The sequence below is a fragment of the Euleptes europaea genome, chromosome 7, assembly GCF_029931775.1.
Source record: "Euleptes europaea isolate rEulEur1 chromosome 7, rEulEur1.hap1, whole genome shotgun sequence".
Lineage (NCBI taxonomy): Eukaryota > Metazoa > Chordata > Lepidosauria > Squamata > Sphaerodactylidae > Euleptes > Euleptes europaea.
Window position 1 is genome coordinate 17,033,249 of NC_079318.1, and position 21,052 is coordinate 17,054,300.

General features: G+C 41.8%; 1 protein-coding gene across 1 annotated transcript in view; it reads right to left on the bottom strand.

The window, feature by feature from the left end:
* Positions 1 to 19,450, bottom strand: part of AGPAT4 (1-acylglycerol-3-phosphate O-acyltransferase 4) — a 63,993-nt gene extending 44,543 nt beyond the window's left edge. The window contains exon 1 of the mRNA XM_056852986.1: positions 19,243 to 19,450. Coding sequence (XP_056708964.1) covers positions 19,243 to 19,420 — 178 coding nt within the window. The 5' untranslated portion in view covers positions 19,421 to 19,450. The remainder of the gene's footprint in view (positions 1 to 19,242) is intronic.
* Between the last annotated feature and the right edge of the window lie 1,602 nt (positions 19,451 to 21,052).

Consider the following 21,052-nt stretch of genomic DNA (forward strand, 5'->3'; position numbering starts at 1 on the left):
CCAACTCCTCCCAGGCAGACCTAACATCCAGACAGTTATCAGTGATATGAGGAGGACAAAAGTAGGAAACAGGGAATAGTAGTTTGGACCCTACTTCTGGCTGAACCACTAGACATCTCAGCAAGAGATGTATGAATAGATCTCCCGCAGGTTGTTGTTGTTAACAGCAGTCACTGAGGACTAGGCTTGCCATTTGCCTGCCCGCCCTTGAAAAACTGAGGAGCAGGGGGAGGAAATGAAGCTCTAGTCTAGCATAGTGAAGCTCTAGGAATTTTCTCATGTCTCTACAGTCTTTACTATAGAGATTAGGAGGAATTCCTAGAACATCACCTAGAAATGTTGTCACATCTGCTCCAAACTCCTCCCTCCTCAAGCCCTGCCCTCAAAATCTGCTGGCATTTGCTGAAGCAGTGCTGGCAACCCTACTGAGGACTCCTCAGGCCATGGCACTGAGGAAGGTGGGCTTAATCTTTTCCCTTGAGTAGTATCGCTAACCTCCGGGGGGGGGGGGGCTGGAGAGCTCCTGGAATTACAACTGATCTCCACAATATAGTGCTCAGTTCCCATGGAGAAAATGGCGGCTTTGGAGGGTAGGCTGAACGATATTATATCCCACTGAAGTCCCTCCTCTACCCAAACCCCACCCTCCCCAAGCTCCACCCCAAATCTACAAGAATTTCCAAACCCAGAGCTGGCAACCCTATCCTCAAGCCCTTTTCATGGTGCAAACTGCCATCTCCCCTTGAAGGACTCATTTGCATCACTGGGGAAAAACACCCTGTGGCGCAGAGTGGTAAGCTGCAGCACTGCAGTCCAAGCTCTGCTCACGACCTGAGTTCGATCCCAACAGAAGTCGGTTTCAGGGAGCCGGCTCACGGTTGACTCAGCCTTCCATCCTTCCGGGGTCGGTCAAATGAGGACCCACCTTGGTGGGGGCAAAGGGAAGATGACTGGGGAAGGCACTGGCAAACCACCCCGTGAACAAAGTCTGCCTAGGAAACGTCGGGATGTGACGTCACCCCATGGGTCAGCAATGACTTGGTGCTTGCACAGGGGACCTTTACCTTTTTACAGCTCTAAAGGGGTGGGTGGGAGAGTGGTCTCAGCTATTTTCTCTGTGTTAAACTTGGCATCAGCTTTATTGCCATTGATTTGGTAGTTGTGTGTCCACAAGTCTGCAGATGGGCCCCTCCTCCTCAAGGCAGAAAACTAATATGTTTGAAGCAAGAGACAGAATTTAAACCACGGCACTCCTCATTAGGATTCTGGCAGGTTTACTCAGTCAAGAGATCTCTTCCCTATTAGAGACACTCTAAATTGGCATATATGCTACTGAGCTCTCATCTGCCAAATCAGAATCTGCTCTCTAGAAAATGGCTTCCAAAAGGTTGTACTTCATTCCTTCACCTGAAAAACTCTCACTTAGCATCAGAGTCCTAATTCAGCTCCTCCAAAAATAGATGCAAAACTTTCCATTGAGTAATGAATTCCAACACACATTTCTTTTAAATGTAGCTACACCATGACTTACCCTGACCTGGATGGCCCAGGCTAGCCTGATCCCGTCAGATCTCAGAAGCTAAGCAGGGTCAGCCCTGGTTAGTATTTGGGTGGGAGACCACCAAGGAAGACCAGGGTTGCTGTGCAGAGGAAGGCACTGGCAAACCACCTCTGGTAGTCTGTTGCCATGAAAACCCCAAAAAGGGGTCGCCAGAAGTCGGATGCGACTTGACGGCACTTTACACACACACACCATGACTTAATTATTTCATCAGTTAAAGTATCTGAATTTCAAATGCTCAAGTGCTCTCCTGCACATTCCACATACTTTACTGCGATCAGGGAACTATTCCACATAACAAGAAGAAGATGAAGACGAAGACGAAGACAAAGACAAAGACAAAGACGAAGAGTTGGTTTTTATATGCCGACTTTCTCTGCCACTTAAGGAAGAATCAAACCAGCTTACAATCACCTTCCCTTCCCCTCCCCACAACAGACACCCTGTGAGGTAGGCGGGGCTGAGAGAGTGTGACCAGCCCAAGGTCACCCAGCTGGCTTCGTGTGTAGGAGTGGGGGAAACAAATCCAGTTCACCAGATTAGCCTCCGTCGCTCATGTGGAGGAGTGGGGAATCAAACCCGGTTCTCCAGATCAGACTCCACCGCTCCAAACCACCGTTCTTAACCACTACACCGTGCCGGCTCACAACCCCAGTGAATGACATTTTAAGTTTCTGTAAAAGGAAGCAATTGAGGGAGGGGGCAAAGTTGAAGCCCTCCTTTTGAAAATTTCCAGGGTTAAACTTTCCAGGGTTAAAAGGAGAAGTAAAAATATATTTTTCATTTTTTAATATTTATTCAATTAATAAAAACATTTTATAATATTTATTTTGTATCTTTTTAACCTCATAATTGCAATACGACAAACAAAACAAAAAAGTGCATGCACGGCACATATGCCTCTTGACTGTATATTACAATAGTCAATTTTTATATTTACTTTGAGAGCTGGCCAAAGATTTAGTTGCTTCTGTGGTCTCAAATGGGGCCTGAAATGGAGCCTTCCCCACTTGCTATTTGTGGTCTGAAGTGGGGCCTTCCCCACTTGCCAAAATTTGACCCCATGATCCTTAGGGTTGCCAACCTCCAGGTATTAGCTGGAGATCTCCTGCTGTTACAAATGATCTCCAGCCAATAGAGATCAGTTCACCTGGAGAAAATGGTCCCTTTGGCAATTAGACTCTATGGCATTGAAGTCCCTCCCCAAATCTCACCCTCCTCAGGCTCCACCCCCAAAATCCTCCCACTGGTGGCGAAGAGGGATCCAGCAACCCTAATGATTCCCCCCCACTACATAATTTGTTTTAGTTTCTCAAATTTCTCTGCAGTAGGCAACTGTAAAATTTATTGGGTGGAAAAAAGGAAACTATACTGCAGCCCGCTGATCTTCATGAAATTTTGTTCCCGGGGACCTTGACGAATGACACGGGGGACGGGCTGCAGTGGGAAAGAAGAACTGGTGGAAATCGCCAGTTTAGTCTGGATCCAACCCATGGTGATTTTCTCCACCAGCAAGTGAATGCTCAGATCTAAGTGTACCAGTCACTAATCCAGTACAACACTACAATTCATTACATGGCAGTGGCATTGCAAATGACATTACTCTAGTTTTGCATAAGCACACGCCAGTACTAATTTTAGGGCAGTATGTAAAAGCTGACAAATCTGGCAATGTCTTATACAAATCATATAGCTGGGGAGAAAACAATACCTGTTTGCTTTGTGCAAAAGGAAGGAAAAGGAGCTGAAAACATGACTTTGTATACTTTGCTGCTGAATTCATCACTTGAAAAAAGAATTACTGAGGATGTGTAATCAATTTCCACCTTTTCATCAAGAGCATCCCGCGTTAATCCTGTGGGCTTGTTTTCAAGCATAAAACTGAAGTTAAGAAATGAATAATTCATCAAATTACTGATTGTACAGAAAGTCTCCTTGCATAAACAACGCTGATTATATGCTTGAAATTTCAATTCCCCCCCTCCCAAAGGCTTCACCACATTTTGTGCAGTAGATTAAGTAGGCTATTTGCCCAGGGCAAATCTCATAGGAGATGCTTCATGTTTGTTGCTTGCCTGCACAATTTGAATTATTTCTAATCTGCTCTTTAGTATCAGCACTAGAGGATTTAAATCCAAACTTGGTTCATGTGCAGCACATTCAGGAGATTTGACTGCAATACTTTGATGTCTTCTTGTTATAGCTGTTCTGACCTCTCTCTTGGTTGTTGTCAAGCAAGAGTCAGCAGCACCTTTGTGCTATAACACTGGCATCTTGCTACCAGAGTACTCCCACAGATTGCCGCAGCAATTTATTTCCCAGCAACCAGCAGCTCAGCAAGGTAAGATCAATCAAAACACCTTTTCTGCTGCCTCTTCTCCACTTGAGCTGACCAGTGCAGAACAGTTGTTCTGGTACTCAAGCCCACCCAACCCAAAAAAAATTTAAGCTCACCTGAGAAATATCAAAACATGGAAATTTCAACCTCTCCTTCAGATTTATCTAGGAACATTAAAGTCAATGAAAATGCAAACCTCTCAGAACACTGTTTTATCTGTGTACATCACTGGTTCCCAACCGGGGGTCCACGGACCCCCAGGGGTCCACGAGAACTAAATTAAGGTCCGTGAAACAAAGTTATAAACCCATAATAAACTAATATTTTCAATTAAAAGTTCTCTATTATAAAAATATGTATTCAAATATTATTCTAAGTTTAATGTTTAACTAACAGTTATGATTAAAGTTTATTTTCAAATTCTCTGAATTTTTATTTTGAACCTTGAGGTCCCTGCACTGAACAAAAAGGTCCTAGTGGTCCCTGGTCAAAAAAAGGTTGGGAACCACTGGTATACATATTTTAAAAGATGAACGCAGGACAGAACTTCCTTTAAAAAGCAGCAAACCATGAAGGAACAAATACCGAAGCAATGTGAAAAAGAAGAAAAGGCTACCATTTTGAATATGGATCATCTTGTGGAAGGAAACTGAGCACTCAGCTGTCTGCATCTTAAGAACTGGCGTTCTGACTAGCACTATTAGTGGCACTGCCGATATCTGACCAGCCCTTCCGTTGCCAGAGACCTTCATTTTTTGTTCGACATACTTTGAATGTTACTAGCACAAAAGGGGCATGCAGTATGAAGCACTGGAACACACGGCGTAGAAGAGCAGAGAGATGAGTGACTTCTACTTTTAAAACAGACAAAGGATCTTTATGAGCTGTCACATAAGAAAGTCAGATTCTAGCACACATTGTTTTAAAAAAACAACAGTCTGAATGGCCCTCAACTTTCAAAGTTAGTAAGATGCACTGCTTTAAAGCATCTCTGTCCAGCCATGAACTTGCTAGATGGCCACAAACAACTCTCTCAGTCTCAGCCCCAATCCCTGATATTCAAGAAAGAACAATGGCACGCCTTAGAGGACATTTACAAAGGTTACTGATAAAGCGAGCACAAAGTACTGTTTTTATACTAGGGGAGGGGGCACAGGTCCATGCGAAAGCACCTGCTTTGCATACAGAAGGTCCCAAATTCAATCCCTGTCAGTTCCAGTAGCGGAGATCTCAGTAAAGACCTTTCTCTGCCCAAGACCTTAGTGCTGCCCATCAGAGAAGATAGCACTAATCTGGGGAATCAATGGTATGATTCAGGGTTAATTCACAAATTACCAAATCCACATGGTGCGCCTGGAGTTCCATACTGGGAATTACCAGACATGGTGGAAGGTCAGTTTGGACTGGGACCACAGGGAGAGTGGGTCTATAAATATATATTTAAAGTTACACAGGTACCATTATATCTATATGCTCTTTCCTATCACATCACCAAATTTATAAAAAAGATTCAGAACATACTTTAGAAAGAGTTGGACTACCATGATCAGAAGGAAAAGAAAGCAGCCACTTTATGTCTTTACTGTATCACACTACAAATTGGCTTCTGTCACCGCTTCCTTTAACCCAAAGGAATTATCATCTGCTGCACTTGTAGGAACAATCTCAAAAGAGAAAAGGCATGTTCAGACATGGAAACGTTGTTGCACCAATTGGGAACCATGACCACAATGCTATTAAGTTTGGCATTCATGTTAACGGGAAGTTGCCTCCCAAGTCCAAATCACTTTTGATTTCAAAACAGGAAACTTTGCTAAAATGAGCGGACTAATCAGAAGGAAGTTGAGAGCCAAATCCCTCCAAGGTGCCTGGAAACTAGTTGAGAGTACACTAGTTGAAGCCCAAAGAGAACTCATATCTCAAATCAGGAAAGGTACCACCCAAAGATGCCTGCATAGTTAATGTCTCAAGTCAAGTAAGCCATAACAGGCAAAAAGGCTTATTTTAAAAAGTGTAAGGTTTCCCTGATTGACATGAACAGAATGGAGCACAGGAACACTGGACTTTATCCTTACAGTAGGTGTACATCTGGGCCCAATTTGATCAGATGCCACACCATGGTTGGACCATTTTGCTCTGAAGGCCTGCCTGGGCCTTGAGCCCCCACATAGGCGGTGAGCAGATCATGGATCCAATTGATTTCCACAATGCGCTGCAGGATCCGATTCCTTCCAGTGACTCTTTAGATGTGCTCATTATGGATGAATGGCATCACCATCTCTCCAAGGCCATCAACAGAATTGCTTTCTGATGTCCTCTTCACCTCCATTCGAAACTAGAGACAGAAAACTAGAGATGACTAGAACGAGTCTGCCGGGATACTCGTAACGAGGCTTCAAGAACAGCTTACAGGGTGTTTATGAAGACCTATGAGATGGCAGTGAAGGCCACGAGAAAAGCTTTCCATTTGGCCTCCGTTGCATCTGCTAGCTCTTGCCTGGCTCAGTTGTTTAGGGGAGTTCAATCTGTAACTTCCCTTTTGGGGGAAGCTCAAAAATTTAGGAATCCGGCCTTTAGCTGCGAGGCTTTTACGAACTATTTTGCAAATAAAGTCTTATCGCTCCGTCATGACCTCCACGCCAATCTTGATACAATAGGCAAACTGGAGGCCCTTTGGCCTCTGGTCCTGTACTGGACCACTTCATCTGGTTTTCTGGGGCTGACGCTGACAGGATCCTGGCAGCAGTGAAGCCAACTACTTGCTTCCCTGATCTATGCCCCTCCTGGCTGGTGAAAGCCAGCCTGGAGAAGGTGCAAGCCCCTTGTAAGTTATTATTAGCTTATCCCTTAGTTCAGGGATCACCCGAGGGGGTTAGTTTGTAGAAGATAAATGGAATCCAAATTTTTTTAGACATAGGTCATATAAAATTGTAAATAAACTGCACTTATAAAATAGAGCTGAGAATCAGCACAAGAATCAATTATCTTTAGAAACTGAAACAGAATAAAATAGCATAGAGGTTTATTTTTCAGTTTACAACCCACAACATTATCAATAAATTTTTGTCAGCATTTCATAGCTGCCACAATGCAGGTGTGTAGACATACGATGTGTCTAGTAAGTAGCACTGATTAGTTGCTTTCAGAGGTTATGCAACAAATGCTGCTACCGGGACATGTATTGTTAGTCTGATCTTGAGATGGTCAACAGTGCACTCCTAAACAGAGTTACACCCTTCTTAATACATGGAATTTAATAAATTTAGAATGATGTAACTGTACTTTATGCCATCAATGTGCCATCTTAAACAGTTTTTCTGTTAACAGAAAAGAAGAGAGTTTAAGAATGAATAAGGCTTGGCTTCCTGTCCTGAAAACCTCCAGACTAACAAAGACCACAATAGCCATGCGGATTAGCCTTGGATTCCACATGTTAACAGATCACTTCAGGATACAATGGTTCCACATTAACATACCACACCCTCATTAGTACATTATCTTGATTCTTACAGGACAATGATTTGCACATTACCTTTAATACTTTGCAGGACAATGACTCAGCTCAAACCCAACCCCCTTCTGACTATATATTACTCTCCTACACACTTGACACTGAGAGACTGTCCTTCAGTGTTACTCCTCTGAAGGTGCCTGCCACAGCTGCTGGCGAAACGTCAGGAAAGAAAATACCAAGACCACGGTTACACAGCCCGGATAACCTACAAGAACCAATGAACTCTGACCGTGAACGCCTTCAACAATAAAGTGAAGCACTTTTCGCAAATACATTAGAATCTGAAATTCCCTCTCAAAATAGTTAGCTAGATTTTTTAAAATGTAGGTTCTCAAAAATCTTTGAGTCATAAAATAATTTTTGTCATCTTGCCCAACATTATCATAGCTCTTGCTCAAATCAACTGAACTTCTGCAATATCTGACTATTGAAAATTGTTTTTCAGCACCACCGCCACATAGATGGCATGCCTAGGAAACTACAGCCTTCAGTTATCTTCAGTGTGGGTGTCCTGTGAGGTTCAACAGGGCACAGTCTGATCCCCCATGTTATTTACCCTCCAGGTTAAGCCTTTAGGAGAAATCACTTGTAATTTTTGGATTGGGTGTCATCAGTATACTGATTATCCCAGCTCCTTCTCTCCTTCCCTCCCACCCCCCAATGCCCTGGTGATGCGGTAGTGGTTTTGAGCCACTGCCTGACATCTGTGGGTAAAAGTGTTCAAATTGAAATAGAACTAAAAGTGTTCAAATTGAAATAGAACCCAGTTAAGATGGAAGGTAGTGCTGCTTGGGACGCCTGAGATTAGAATGGATCATCCTATTGATTTACATTCTGTGTAATCTGCCTTCAGCCTCAGTGAAAAAGCAGACTATAAATAACAAATAAATAAAATTAACAAATCATTCTGTATAAATCATACAAATTGTTTAAACTCTGCAGTAGCTCCATATGAGTGAAGAGTCTACTGGAATCCTGAAAAGCTGCGTCAGTTGTCATAAGCAATTCATTACAAATGCTAAAGAAAAGTTATGCATGAAGTAGCAATATCATGTTTTGCTTATACCACCATTTTCCAGGGGATGAAAAAACCATGAAGACCCAAAGACACCAGACCTCAACCTTTAATTGCTGTTACTACTTTTTGTTGATTAAAATATTGCTGTTGCAGCCTTTCAGTCTAAAAAGAACCTCGAAAGTAGTTTGCAAAAGCAATACAAAATAATGAACCATACCCAACCATCTACGTATTAAATACTAAAATACCAAAAATACTAGAGCATGGTATCTGGGGGGGGGGGGGAGAGAGAGAGAGAGAACACCAAGCATCACAGTACATACCAGTAAAGGAATTCAAATTAGAAGTATTTCTAAAACAAATGATTTTCACCATTTAAAAAGAAGTGCAGATTGTGCTAGATGATCCTCTCAGAGGACTCTTGTCCATCTTCAGGGGCATATTCTTTAAATGTCTCTTTAACCAAACCAAACGTCTCTTTAAATATGTTTAGTTACCATACCATTTCCCACAAGAGCCCACCACATGGTTCTGGAAAGCCTACAAGCAAAGGTGGGAGAAAGGCAACATCCATCCATCCTGAATAAAGTGGCATCATCTACATCTTGCCTATTACACTGCTCATTCTCAGTACCAGATGAATTACGCTCATGAACAATGGTGCCAGTCCAATTTGCTTATCCTAGGTAAATTAGTCTCCATTTCACACTACACAATACACATACTGAGGAAAAGTGTGTCAAATTCTAGTCCCAGTAACATTAGGTCATCCATGTTTAGACAGTCAAATCCTCGAAAGAAATAGTTCCAATGCCTATTCTTCCTAACCATTGTTCCATTTAGGGGTTGGATTTCTTAGCCTTCCAGTGTTGTAAAATTGTTTTCCCCCACCCCAAACCAGCTCTTTGCCTAAAGAGGAGGAGGAAAAAGACATACAAACAACAGAACTTTATTGGTTCTTGTGGGTTATCCGGGCTGTGTAGCCGTGGTCTTGGTATAGCCCGGATAACCCACAAGAACCAATGAACTGTGACCGTGAAAGCCTTCGACAATAACAGAACTTTATTTCTTCTCTTCTCTAATATTCTGATGTAGACCAAGTAGATTCTCCAGGCACTGGAAAATGATATTACATTCTCTCTCTAAAAAGTAATTCACAAGTCATAATTTGTACAATGTAACTTCATCCAGAAGTGTAACAACATCCCTTTGAAACACACAAGAACAGTTATTAGCATTGTCTTTATTTATTTATGAAGAAGATTAGGAGCCAAGGCAACTAACCTCCCCACCCCAAGCATTTGTTCACACCAAGTAAGTGCTGTGGTCCTCTGGTTTCCTTTGAATGCTAAGTGCACCTACAATCAAAGCAGCTTGTGGAGGAGAAACATCACTCCCTTGCATAGCCACCAGGAACCTGCTCTACTGCTGATTCTTAGGTCTAACTCCAGCCTGCCTCTTGACAGAAGGGAAATTTCAACTACAAGATTGCTTTGCGGGGCTTCAATAATTGAAAATGAACATTTCTGGTGAACTGGCATTTTAAAGCAGAAATTAGCCATTTGGGTTAGTCCACAAATCTAGTTAAAGACGGATGCAAGCACCTTACTTTCAATCGGGCTTACTAGACTCTGAGGCAGCTCTGGAAATATGTGCTCCCTCCTCTCATCTCTTGAATTGTAACACTGAAGGAGGGTAGAGGAAGACGTGCCAGCAGCAACCTTTGTCTGTATGCTAAGCAGGACTCTTGTCCTATCAGGAAGGTTTGGATCCTCATTAAGCAGCAACCTGGGTCACAAACCTGGGTCACACCACTGAGGCAAAAGGGTTGGAATTCAGTCCCAACAGAAGATGGAGCATGGGCATCTCCAACTCTCTTCACCGTGGGTAGGAGGGAGACTGCACAACAGCTTTGGGCTTTTGTTTTATGAACTGATCTATGAAGAAAACCTTTAACGGCTTTGAACGTAACTCTAGGAGTGTCAGTCACTGCTTATAAGCCAACTTGGATATTCCATAAGCACTGAGAAAGGAAGTTCATGCAACTGAGGTGCAGTGAGAGGGAAAACATCTGGTGCCTTTTGGAGCATGGTGACAATTTCCTGGAAAAGACCCAAAGAATTCCCATGTGACTTGGTCATTTAAATAACCTCACAACACTGCAGGAGTGACTCGTAAATAGGTGGCTCCCATGTGGCTGAAATAATGTGTAAAGAGCGTCTTGTGTGTATGTGTGTGTGTTAAGTGCCATCAAGACGTTTCCAACTCATGGTGACCCTATGAATCAAAGTCCTCCAAAATGTCCTATCTTTGACAGCCTTGCTCAGATCTTGCAAATTGAGGGTTGTGGCTTCCTTTATTGAGTCAATCCATCTCTTGTTGGGTCTTCCTCTTTTCCTGCTGCCCTCAACTTTTCCCAGCATGACTGTCTTTTCTAGTGACTCTTGTCTTCTCATAATGTGACCGAAATACGATGGTTTAGTCATTTTAGCTTCTAGGGTCAGTTCAGGCTTGATTTGATCTATAACCCACTGATTTGTTTTTTTTGTTTTTTTTGGCAGTCCAGGGTATCCATAACACTCTCCTCCAACACCACATTTCAAAGGAGTCTACTTTCTTCCTATCAGCTTTTTTCAATGTCCAGCTTTCACACCCATACAGAGTAATAGGGAATATGATGGCATGAATTAACTTAATCTTGGTGGCCAGTGCCACATCGTTACACTTCAGAATCTTTTCTAGCTCCTTCATGGCTGCCCTCCTCAGTCTCAATCTCCTTCTGATTTCTTGGCTGCAGTCTCCCTTTTGGTTGATGATGGAGCCAAGGAATAGAAAGTCTTCAACAATTTCAATTTCCTCATAGTCAACCCTAAAGTTGTATAATTCTCCTGTAGTCATTACCTTTGTCTTCTTGATGTTCAGCTGTAGTCCTGCATTGGCACATTCTCTTTTAACTTTCAGCAGTAGTTATTTCAAGTCTTCGCTATTTTCTGCCAGTAATGTCATTGGCATATCTCAAATGGTTAATGTTCCTCCCTCCAATTTTCACTTCACTTTCGCTCCACCTAAATCTAATCCAGGTTTCCTAATTATATGTTCTGTATATAGGTTGAAGAGACAGGGAGATAAAATACTTCCTGGTCTAACACCTTTGCCAACTGGAAACCATTCCGTTTCTCCATATTCTGTTCTAACTGTGGCCTCTTGTCCAGAGTACAGGTTGCACATCAAAACGATCAGATGTAGTGGCACACCCATTTCCTTTAAAACAGCGTCTTACTACTACAGAAATAGTAAGACCAAGTCTATCTGCTGTTCAACACAGATGGAAGTGAGCTGTATTCCCAAGTTGCTGTATCCTAGATTTCTAAATCAGATAATTTGCACATAGTTTACATGTTATTCACTTATCTTTTGAGATTAAACATATTTGCTTTTGCTAAGAAACAGGGCCTCAAGGAAATAGGTTTCTTCATGTACTCCAATGTTGCAGGACCCTCCATCATTCCTTTCAATTACATAAAGAGGACTAAAAGAGAGATTCTAGCTGGCAGGGGGCTGGTGACACTAAAAAAACACTACAGCCAATTATAAAGCAGAGTTTTCAGGGGGGAGGGACTCACATGTGTGCTGTGTTTTTTGGTGGCGATCTCACAATTTATCGCTAGTGCGCATGCGTGAACAAAAAAAATAAAAGAAAGGAGTGGCAAGCCGTGTTACAATGACAACATTGGTGACCACTCCCCCACTGGTCCAGAAGCTCTCCATTTTTGCTGGGGATGCATAATTGATCAGAAGGTACTCCTGGAATTTCTTTGGGGGGGGGAGGGGAAGCCCCTGCATAGCACATTGAGAATTCGACTGCAAATACTGTGCAGTTAAGAGATCAGCAGACCCAGTGGAAACAGCCCATGGCTAAGAAGAGAGAGATTGCAAATAATGTTTCAAGTAACATTTCAGGAAGTCTAATGTCCATTTCAGCAGGCTCTTATTTCCACTTATAAATCATACAAGAGGCTGCTACTCTGGTGACAATTTTTCATTCTGCTCCATTACAGAAGAAGGGAACATATCAATTTTCTTCACCTCTGAGGCTTGCAAGCAATTTAGCCCTGTTGGCAGCATACAGCATCATTAAGAGATGGTTTGTCATCCTCAGATTCTGTAGTGTAGTCCCCACTGCAATCAAAAATGCTGTTTGTAACATAAAAGACACCTCAATTGGGGAAAATAACCTGGGAAGTGTAAGCTCACTCCAATAATGTTTCCCAAATGCTATATGATCTAGAAGCCTAGTAAAATCTGGGTAGCTCCCATATTTTTTAACATAGCAACCATACAGCTCTTTAATTTCAAGGATCTGGACCTCCTCTCTGACTGAAATTCTCCTCAAGAAAGCAGCTTCCTGATGTTGAGCAACCCATTCTCAAGAGTCTCTGCTTGAATGCAAAGGAACATTTTAGTGATAATGGCTTGGATCCTATGAACAAGTTCCACGCACGCTGGAAAACTGCTGCCATAAAGCATGCTTCCTCTTGCGCTAGCACTTCCATTTGTAAAATATCAATGATTTTCAATAAACCTTGCACAAATGGAAATGCTAGCATGCTCATGAAGCATGCTCAGAGCCAATCTGTACGGTTACCAGCTCCAGGTTGGGAAATACCTAGAGATTTTGGGGGTGGAGCCTGAGGAAGGTGGGATTTGGGAGAAAGGGTGGGACTTCAATGGGGTATAATGCCATAAAGTCCATCTTACAAAGCAGCCATTTTCTCCAGGTGAACTGATCTCTGTTGCTTGGAGATCAGTTGCAATAGCAGGAGATCTCCAGCAACCATCTAGAGGTTGGCAACCATAACAATCTAGCATGCATGGAAATTGTTCATAAAATTCTAGCCAGTAAGTTTTTTTAAAATAAATTTTTATTTTTTTACGAAAAGAAAACAAAACAAGTTTTACATACATACAACAACATATATTCAGCCATTCCATCCTTCCTAAGTGTGCCAATACTCATCATACTATGAACTCTATACCTAGTGCCATTCATCTTTTAACTAATTCAGAAGCATTCTACCTAAATGTATCCTTCTATGTTAGAACTACTCATTATTAAAATTGCTATACTAACTACTCCATCCAAACAATAAAAATACAATCCATAAGCTATTACAAATCTATATTAATATAAAATTTGCCATGCCAAAATTTAACTTTATCATCATAGTAGTTTCGCATAATCATAATAGTTTCTTTGCAATTCCCCCAGGTGTCTTTTGTTCAGCAAATATGTCAACTTAGCCATCACTGCAAATTCTGCCATTTTCTCTCTTCATTTATCAGTCTCTGGGATTTCCTCTTGCTGCCACATGGATGCTAAGACAACTCTGGCTGCTGTTATCATATAATTGAAAAGTTCTGTATTATTTTTGTTCAAAGCTGCTGGCAATATTCCTAAAAGCATTGTCTCTGGGTCTAGAGGAAAGTCCATTTTTAGAATCTTGCACATTTCTGAATTAGTTATCCATCCAGAATTTCTTAACTTTCTTACATCACCACCAGGTATGAAACCAAGCCAGTATGTTTTGTTGGGGTCCATACTTTTTGTTTGTTGGAAAGCATAATGGTTTTTCAGAAAGAGCAGTGTGGGTGTAAAAATAAGAAAATGGGGGGGGGGGTGTTTTGCTGAGAAAATGGGAACCTGTGTCCCTCCTGGCCAAGTTACTTTCCAAGAGAAAAGGAGTGAGTATGCTACAGTCAGACACCTTTAACAGGGCCTTTCTCAAAAGAGAGGGAGGAGTAATGCTGCACCTAGCCTTGCAGAAGGCAGCCACTTAGGGTTGCCAAGTGCCAGGTGGCGGCGGGCAAACCCCCGCCAATCCACCTGGCTGCCCGTCGACCAGCTGAGGGTTGGCAGGCAACGTGTGCATGTGCGCCTTCCCATGGTGACGTCACTTCCGGTTTACACCCGGAAGCCCCGAATTGCAAGGGGGCGTTTACCAAACTCCCAGTTTGAGTGGTAAAAGGCCAGTTGCGATGCGGCACTTCCGGGTGTAAATGCATCACAAGGGGCCTTTTACCACTGGGAATTGGAGTGGTAAACTGGGAATTGGAGTGGTAAACGGCCCCTTGTGATGAGTTTTACACCTGGAAGTGCCTCATTGCAACAGCCTTTTACCGTCTGAGTGGTAAAGGCCCCTTCCGATGCATAGGGTTGCCAGGTCCCTCTTTGCCATCGGCGGGAGGTTTTTGGGGTGGAGCCTGAGGAGGGTGGGTTTTGGGGAGGGGAGGGGCTTCCATACCATAGACTCCAATGGCCAAAGCGGCCATTTTCTCCAGGTGAACTGATCTCTATCGGCTGAAGATCAGTTGTAATAGCAGGAGATCTCCAGCTACTACCTGGAGGTTGCAAGCAAAAGAACAGCACAACAAAATATATTATATAAACATGAAAAACTATATTTAAAGTGACAGACGTGAAAAAGACACCAAGACAAGAAGCATACAAAGTGTAACAATGAGAACTATATACAATATGCACAAATATATAGAAGTATCAGCCTGTGTGTTGAATAAGCAACAACGTTTCAGTCTTAACAATGATGTATCAATCTTCACACATTGACTAAAGTCAATATAATACAAAAGAATCTTTTTCTTTTCTTTTTTTATATAGGTAAGTCACAGGCTTGAAAGGATAATCTCCAAGTCATTCCATAGCCATGCAGAGAAAGGACGCGTCGTCTAGATCATGTGACCACGTTTTGCTATACCTGGAGGTTGGCAACCCTAGCAATGCAGCACTTCTGGGTATAAACTGGAAGTGATGCAGCACTTCCAAGCGCGCATGACCCCCCCCCCACACACACACACACCTCCACTCCAAAAACCTCCCGCTGAAGGAGAAGGGGGACCTGGTAAGCCTACAGCCACTACCTCAAAGTAAACCTGTGGTCAAATGTCCCCTGAAAGATCAGCAAAATGGGGGCCCTGTTCACAGGGGATAAGCTGTTCCATGAAAAGTACTCCTACAACACATCTCTGCGCTAATGTATCCCAGCGTCATCCCTTAAGAACACTTGGGGCGAAAACGCACGGTCGCTTTATCCTCCTTTAATCCCTGTTTTAGCCAGGATCGAACGCACATTAGGCAAAACGCATGCGTTGAATCCTGGCTGAAACAGGGATTAAAGGAGGATAAAGCGACCATGCATTTTCACCCCGGTCTTGCTTATGATTACCAGCACTGAACTTTGTAACACTAGCCGTCACTACAACTGCGACTACATTAGCATTCAGCTATATGAATGAGGATTGATTTACATCAAGGCAATTTGAAGTCTTTATATAAATTTAAACCCACTTTCTGAACAAGCATGCATACAAAATATAAAACATATAAAACATCTAAATATTGTCGAAGGCTTTCACGGTCAGAGTTCATTGGTTCTTGTAGGTTATCCGGGCTGTGTAACCGTGGTCTTGGAATTTTCTTTCCTGACGTTTCGCCAGCAACTGTGGCCGGCATCTTCAGAGGAGTAACACTGAAGGACAGTGTCTCTCAGTGTCAAGGGTGTAGGAAACATCTGTTTACAAGCAAACAGAGCTTTTATACTTCCCACGAATGTCACCCACACGCCTTTTGCACTACAGAATTGAAGATTTCTGTTTGGCTCTTTTCATATACATACTAAGGATACTAAGAAAGATCATTTCCTTGAGGACTACTTACTGCTGAGCATAAGAGTGTTTCTACATGACATGGAAAGTGCACATGCTGTTTTGATAGTCACCGATTCCTAAATTCTCACTATAACAAATACAATTCATGTCCATCTGTATCTCATTTGTAATTGCCTGAGTCAGATACTGCTGCTCCTAACTGAATTAAAACCTGCTTGTCTAGATAACAGTAATTAATGTGTTTAACATAGGGTTGCCAACCTATAGGTGGTGGCTGGAGATCTCCCACTATTACAACTGATCTCCAGGCAACAGAGATCAGTTCACCTGGAGAAAAGGGCCTCTTTGAAAGGTAGACTCTATGGCATTAGACCCAATTGCATTCCCTCCCCTCTTCAGGCTCCACCTCCAAAATCTGCAGATATTTCCCAACCTGGAGCTGGCAACCCTAGTTTAACAGAAAATCATGGATCCAGTTTTAAGAGTTTATGAGTATATATACTTTCATATATTAACAATAAGAGGAAACACTAATTTTAATGCCAATCTGAAAGGTCTTTCAATTTTTTCCCCATACTTCAATCTAAAATCTATTTTTGATTTTGTTTCTCTAGTATCAGTTTTTATCCACAACACAAGTTTTTCACGCAAATAAGGCTTTAGTAATGCTAGAATAATCCATCCGAAGGACAGTAGTAAATAGCACATTCCTTTGGGCTACAAGTTCAAAGCCTCCAACCGTCTCTTCAGTTTTTAGAATCCTTTATTAACAAAGTCTCCTAATGAACAAGCACACATCTCTAAACAAACAGGCACCCACCTGAGCACTGTCTTGCTTGTCAGCAAACAAGAGGAAAAGCCAATGTAACAAGAAGAGATGGGCTTAAGGACAGGACAGCTGCTACAGAGTTAATATGCCTTCTGAGGCTTTTAAAAAATGTACTACTGCCCATCAATTCTATTCTCTTTTGCTTGGCTTCACTGTAATGGCCAGGATGAATCAAGTCCTGAGCGTGTTAAATCCTTCCCTAAAGCCATCTAAGACCCCAAAGGGGGGCAGGGGCAGAAATTGCATGTAATATGCAATCCACATGGGTGCCAGAAGTTCTTCCTGGACAGGAAATGCTAGTTATGGTGCAAATCTATCATTTTGCTTTCCAGTCTTGCAAGTTTACTGAAGGGAGGGGAAGAGAGAACATGGGCACACACAGAAGCTCTCATCGCCTGGACTCCAGTAAAACCACTCAAGAATATTAAATATTGGTGTGTTTTAATAGCTGTTTTGCAAGTTATTTGTTTAAATTTACATGTTTGTTCTGTTACGGAGACCGTAGTCTGTTGTTGGGCAGACTAGGGTTCTCCATACTGAAGGAGAAAAGCAGAGTGGAGGAAGAAAGATGGAAGAGAAAGTAGAGCAGGGACTATAAGAGGGACAGAAGAATAAAACCCAACGTTAAAAAATCCTGCTTTGTGTTGTCTCCTTGCCTGCAGTCAGATACAAAACATATGGAAACGTTTCCATTCCTCCCAACTTTCCAATGAAGTATCACTGTTTGTAAAAGATGGTGGTTTTTAAAATGTAGGGAGCAGCACAGAACATAGTTCAGTGGAATATTACTGTTTCGAAACAAATAATATCTACTAATTCTATAGAATATCACAGTCCCAGAGGACTGGGGGAGGGATTGGAATTGATGCAATATTTCATATTAGTAAGGTAATTGTTTCATTCTGTAAGTCTCCCTACTAGAATGTAGTGCAAGAGATTCTGATCTAGACTCAAGAACAACTTGACTTATGTATCTTACAGGGGAAGGGAGAGAATAGGCAGGTTAATGTCCTTCATTAGCATCCAGATTTCAAGCCAAACTGCAATAGGTATATGTGATTCATTCAATGTAAAACCCACATAGATTGGTGGAGCTTGCAACATAGGATGTATAACTGAGACCTATGGATGACTCACCTATACCTTTCACATAATACACTCCTCCATATTACAGAGAATATTCTTTTTTCATTTTTAAAAGTTTTATTTTTAACATAATGTATCAACATAAACAATAATTACAATTTAAAGCATAAATATTCTTTACCCTTGGGGGCCTGATCCTGCAAGTACCTTATTTTGGGCAAGGGAAACATATTTTGAGCCAAATGGGGAATGAAAAAGGCAGGGAATAGTATTATGCCCACCTTGAATTAATGTGATACATTCTATAAACTGGTTAGGGCTGCCAAGCCAAACCCCCAGGTCCTGTTGCCTGCCGCGGCTCCAAACAGCAGAAGAATACTTTTTAAAAAAATGCAGCCTTGTGTATTTAATCAAAGTGACAAAGGGTAGTTCTAGGAATTGCCAGAAACTCCATGGTTTTACCATAGAGTTTCCAGTGATTCCTAGATGTACCCTTTGTCAATTCAAACAAGTACATGAGGCTGCATTTTTTAAAAGAATTCTCATGTGATGCTGCACCCTCTACCAATCACCAAGGAACTGCCTGGTAATGCAATTTCTGGTACACTTCAATACTTCCTAACATCAGCAAACTGTTTCTACATTCACCTGCTTGGTTTTGTGTAGATGCCATGGAGCCAGTCACTAATTTTTTGTTAAGCAGTGATATGCTACCAGTCAGGCCTGTTAAGCCTAGTATTTACTTCTGGCAAACTTCATTGTGCCCTAGAATGCTGAGCACTGCTGGGTAAAGACACTAATAGAGGATAAGGGATCTCCCTGCTGTGTCAGCATGCAATTACTGAACTTATTGAATTTGTCAAGGAAGTCCAGGATTTCCCAGAACACAGTCTGAAAACCACTCTTACATGCCCAAAGTGCAACTGTCTTTTGGTCATCCTTCCTAAACACCATGGACTTCCAGCACAGCTGCACATACATTACTTTGGGGGGAAAAATACTTATCTCCAACAAAGAGGGGGCAAAAGGGAGTTTCAATCAGCAAATGAAAAAGATGCCTTACGCTCTTGTGTTTTCTTCTAAGGATTATTTCTGTAAAATGGTTTGCATTAGCATTTAAAAAACCCTGCAATATGGAATAGTTTACACATTTGAATTCCCTCCATCCCCCAACATAGATATTTAGTAAAATAGAAAGACAAAAATATCTTACGGCTAGAAACGCAGTAAGCCAGTCTGCAATTGACCTTCCTGAATAGTTGTTTGCTGAATGGCCAGAGAACTAGTGTGAAGAGCTGGATGAAGTTGATTATAAGTCCTGATACTATAAATATATAACTGACAAGGAGGTGGCAAATGAACTGAGACTTCAGAAACCCAACGATGTCCATGGTTTAAGGCAGCAAGGCAAAGCTTCTAGAATGCAGAAGGTAATCCGGGAATCCTTGAAAGTAACTGCAAAGAGAAGAAAGATAATCCTAGTGTTAGAAAAACTGTTTGTTTTAAAAGCGTTAGATTCTACAATGAATCTTCATCTCTACCGGAGGTCATAAAAAACAATTTCATTTCATTCTCAAGGCAAGGACAAAATGGCAAAACAGAGATAGCGGGGAGGGAAAGAATATTCATTCTGAAAAATTTCATTCATAGCAAGGCTGATGAGATTCCATGTTAAATAGCAAATATTCTGGAACTAGTTATGGGGTGTCTACTGTCACTAAGCCGTATCTTTCTCTTTGTCCTTTGACCCACATGCTGTTCTCTTGAATGCCACAACAATTTTCACTTTAAAGCAATTTTAAAAATATGTATATGTTCACAAAGACAGGAATATGGGGGAAAGGTGGAAAGAGGGCAAAACAAGGAGCAGGTGGGAGGATGACATTGTAAAATTTTACAGTTTGTTAGAACTAGGAATCTTGACTTAATGGAAAGAGCCACATTTTTCATGATTCAACACAGCCATCATTCACACTCTTAGTAAGCACAGCATTGAATCTCATAAAGTCAAGAGACTTCAAAATTTAGTGCTTAGCGGCAACTGCAGAAACAAGAGATGATCCAAAAAACCAGATAAAACACTTTAAGAAGCTACCTTGAGACTTTAAAACCTCATAGAAGAAATGAGTCAGTTGTTGAAGACAAAGTCTATTCCTATTCTTTAGACTTAGAATTCTACTTTAGTAACAACCTGTGTTAAAAAATATTGTCGAAGGCTTTCACGGTCAGAGTTCATTGGTTCTTGTAGGTTATCCGGGCTGTGTAACCGTGGTCTTGGTATTTTCTTTCCTGACGTTTCGCCAGCAGCTGAGGCAGGCATCTTCAGAGGACTAACACTGAAGGACAGTGTCTCTCAGTGTCAAGTGTGTAGGAAGAGTAATATATCGTAAGAAGGGGGTTGGGTTTGAGCTGAGTCATTGTCCTGCAAAGTATTAAAGGTAATGTGCAAATCATTGTCCTGGAAGTATCAAGATAATGTGCTAATGAGGGTGTGGCATGTTAATGTGGAACCATTGTATCCTGAAGTGATCTGTTAACATGTGGAATCCAAGGCTAATCCGCATGGCTATTGTGGACTGTAGTCTTTGTTAGTCTGGAGGTTCCTGTCCCGAAAACCTCCAGACTAACAATGACTACAGTCCACAATAGCCATGCGGATTAGCCTTGGATTCCACATGTTAACAGATCACTTCAGGATACATTGGTTCCATATTAACATGCCACACCCTCATTAGCACATTATCTTGATTTGCACATTACCTGTAATACTTTGCAGGACAATGACTCAGCTCAAACCCAACCCCCTTCTGACTATATATTACTCTTCCTACACACTTGACACTGAGAGACACTGTCCTTCAGCGTTACTCCTCTGAAGATGCCTGCCACAGCTGGGTCAGGAAAGAAAATACCAAGACCACGGTTACACAGCCCGGATAACCTACAAGAACCAACCTGTGTTAAAATTTCTATCTCCCAGCAGCACACATTAAGTATTTCATGCTGCTTTGCAACTTGGACAC